The 3,316-nt window shown below is 45.6% G+C and overlaps 1 protein-coding gene across 1 annotated transcript in view; it reads right to left on the bottom strand.

The window, feature by feature from the left end:
* The window catches only part of LOC106820786 (eukaryotic translation initiation factor 4 gamma 2-like), a gene marked incomplete at its 5' end in the record, with an annotated part of 24,980 nt that extends 23,428 nt beyond the window's left edge, over positions 1-1,552 (bottom strand). The window contains 1 exon segment of the mRNA XM_014825355.1: positions 1,354-1,552. Within this exon segment, the coding sequence (XP_014680841.1) occupies positions 1,354-1,552 (199 nt within the window).
* Positions 1,553-3,316: the final 1,764 nt, after the last annotated feature.

Consider the following 3,316-nt stretch of genomic DNA (forward strand, 5'->3'; position numbering starts at 1 on the left):
ATCAAGTGCGCCCTCCCACCACCGCGTTCGCACTCAGAGCATATATCTAGGATACTACTAATACAGATCTAAAAGCAGTGAGGAGGGAGCTCTAAATAGCAAAAGCAGTTGCCGCGAGATGGCGCGTGCAAGTGTCATCAATAATCAAAGATGGCATCGCCCTTCGTGCGTGATAACCTCACTCCATTGAGTTGCTGAAATCCTACCGGCTAAAATCCAAGTATATTCAGGCTGAGTGAATTAACACATCTGCATTGCAGGTTGCCAGGCAATAATTATGATTAGAATAGTGCCAGTTCACCCCCATGCATGCGTAATGGGCTGCCCCGTGTTTTTGCCTACCCACGCGAGCATTCAGGGTGCTATTACAGTGTGCTAATACAGGGTGCTACTCAGGGTGCTAATACAGACTGCTTTAGAAAATAATATGATTTAAGGAGCATAAACCTTGTTCAACAAACATTTGCCTTTGCAATTGAACTGTGCAACTGTAGCCTCATATCCGCAATAGCAAAAGCAGTTCAGTCTTTTGTTAACACTTAACAGTCAAGAAATCCATGTTTAACCCTCCTCTTGAAGGTCAAAAGGTTATCAGACACTTACTCTTCGCACGTCAGCGGAAAGTACAATTCATGGTCCTTTCAATAAAGGGATAGAAATGGTAGGTCAGTGCTGAAACAAAAAAGTTTTGCACTAGGTCCGTTAGACCATGTCCTCTGAAAATGTGTGATATCTGACCTTTCCCCCACTGCCCTTTGACCTGTGACCTCCAATTTCGTACTGGTGATGGGTTTCCTCCCCATCACACTATACATCGAATATAAAGAGCGTAGCTTGAGCCGTTGAGATTTGTGCCTTATTTCCGTATTCCGTAATTCCGTATTTCCTTCTATACCTTAAGTTAAGGGGGAAATATTCCCCCTCCATTGACACATCTTGACCTTTGACCCTTGACCCCAAATTCGACATACGAGTCCTTTTCGCTATTTCTTTGGTTGAATTATGTTTTTTTCAAATGTATGAACTTCAAATTCATAAGATAATTGATACACAGAACATGAATATAACCGGAAGCTTCAAGTTCTTTCCCACGCTCCAGGCATTCGCTTCGTTTTCTATGGTATTAGTATTTAATGTGAATACTTCATTTCATATTCATAGTTTACTTGTTCCTTTTGACAACTTGAAAAAGTGATTGTCGTGTAATGTGTTCAGAATAGCTTAGAATGCACGAAATTGCACCTTTTTTTCTGGGGGAGCATGCCCCCCAACCCCCCTAGTGTGGCGAGCACCGAACACGTTGCTCGCTCCTCGGATAGCACAACCACCACAAAAAAATCCACAAGCACTTACCGAGGGCTGACCTTGGAGCGAACATGAACGACTCTGACATTCCAGGTCGTGGTGGCGGGCTGAATAGATTTGCGAAAGCACTACCGCGCAGCTGACCCTGACTCGGATAGTAGACACCAAAGTCCTTAGCGTAGTCTTCACGAATCTGCTGAATAGTCTTTGGTCCATGCTCAGAGGTCACCCTACGTGGCACCCATTGCTGCAAGACAATCAATGCTTCATTCATGTACAATTGCACCTTCGAGGCAATATACAGCAGGCACATCTAATGCTTGTGGACATCTGGCTTTGTTTGCCGGCATCTGTTTTTCACTGAAAGTGTGAATGCAAGCATGCAGGGTTCTCCAAGCTTTTAAATTATAGCATGGGGGTGTTACTCAGTGATATATATAGTGTACATTATTACGTTTATAAGAAGCGATATGTATCTGCGCAGTACGTTGCCTCTATATTTTATATTTACTTCTAAGCAATTGAAACTGCATTACACGTTAGTCGATTCATACCGTCTATGTTTGCGGTAGCAGTACGCGTGGTTTTTTTCGGAAGCACTAGCTACTGAATGTGTGTATTATGGTGCGCGTACACTCCACTCACTTCTGTCGTCGACTGACTGCCTACGACATGCCGCCGTGCCTGCTCGCACCGACAGTTCTAAACTAGTTTCAGGTGTCGCTGTGGGAGCGACACGAGCTAGGCGTACACGAACGCTGGTCGCGGCACGTCATTGATGTGCGATCGAATCTTGACTGTACGATGCGTGTTCACAGCGAGCAGCCATCATGGGCGGCGTAATGTAATTCCTGGGCGGAACGGAAATGACTATCACGTCTGCGGTTGCGTCGCTCGCCGGGGCGACACCGACAGCCAGCTGCTGCTGATGATGATGACGATGAAGATGATGACGAGGATGATGATGCTGCTGCTACAGCTGCTGCTGTTACTGCTGCTGCTGCTGCTGCTGCTGCTGCTGCTACTGCTGCTCATGATGATGATGATGATAATGATGATGATGCTACTGCTACTGCTGCTGCTGTTACTGCTGCTGCTGCTGATGTTGTTGTTGTTGTTGTTGTTGTTGCTGCATGCTGCTGCTGCTGTTACTGCTGTTACTGCTGCTACTGCTACTGTTGCTGCTGGTACTGCTGGTGCTGCTGCTGCTGATGTTGTTGTTGTTGTTGTTGTTGTTGTTGTTGTTGTTGTTGCTGCTGCATGCTGCTGCTGCTGTTACTGCTGTTACTGCTGCTACTGCTACTGGTACTGCTGGTACTGCTGCTGCTGATGTTGTTGTTGTTGCTGCTGCTGCATGCTGCTGCCGTTGTTACTGCTGTTACTGCTGCTACTGCTACTGCTGCTGCTGTTACTGCTATTACTGCTGTTACTGCTGCTATTGCTACTGCTGCTGCTGTTACTGCTGTTACTGCTGTTACTGCTGCTACTGCTACAGCTGCTTTTGATGGTGATGCTGCTGCTGCCGCCGCCACTTCGTATGTGCTGCTGATACATGCTTGAGCAGTATGCTAGCTTTTGCCTTCTATATATAAAGAAGATACTGAACATACACACACAGCGAGCGGCGCGCACACACGCAGCCCAGCACGCGGATATATATATATATATATATATATATATATATATTTATAATTTATTATAGAAAGCTCTAACATGTGACATGTGCGGCTAAACATGCGAACTGTAATTATATGTCGGTTGATTGCAAGATGCACCTCCGCGTTGTTTCGCTTTAATCTTGTATAAAGCGCATCTGAACGGTGACTATATACCGCGGGGTCGCACACAGCAGACAGACCGGACGGGTTTTTCCGGCAGTAGGGTATTCCGCGAGTTTGATGAGAGTAATACGAATGGCTCAGCTGCACTTCAGATTAAGACGCGGGTACGTTAAGCATGATTTACAATTCACCTCTTCCAGTATATAGAAAAAATACATGAAATATTCGTA

This window comes from Priapulus caudatus, unplaced genomic scaffold, assembly GCF_000485595.1.
Source record: "Priapulus caudatus unplaced genomic scaffold, Priapulus_caudatus-5.0.1 Scaffold47, whole genome shotgun sequence".
NCBI classification, from domain to species: domain Eukaryota; kingdom Metazoa; phylum Priapulida; class Priapulimorpha; order Priapulimorphida; family Priapulidae; genus Priapulus; species Priapulus caudatus.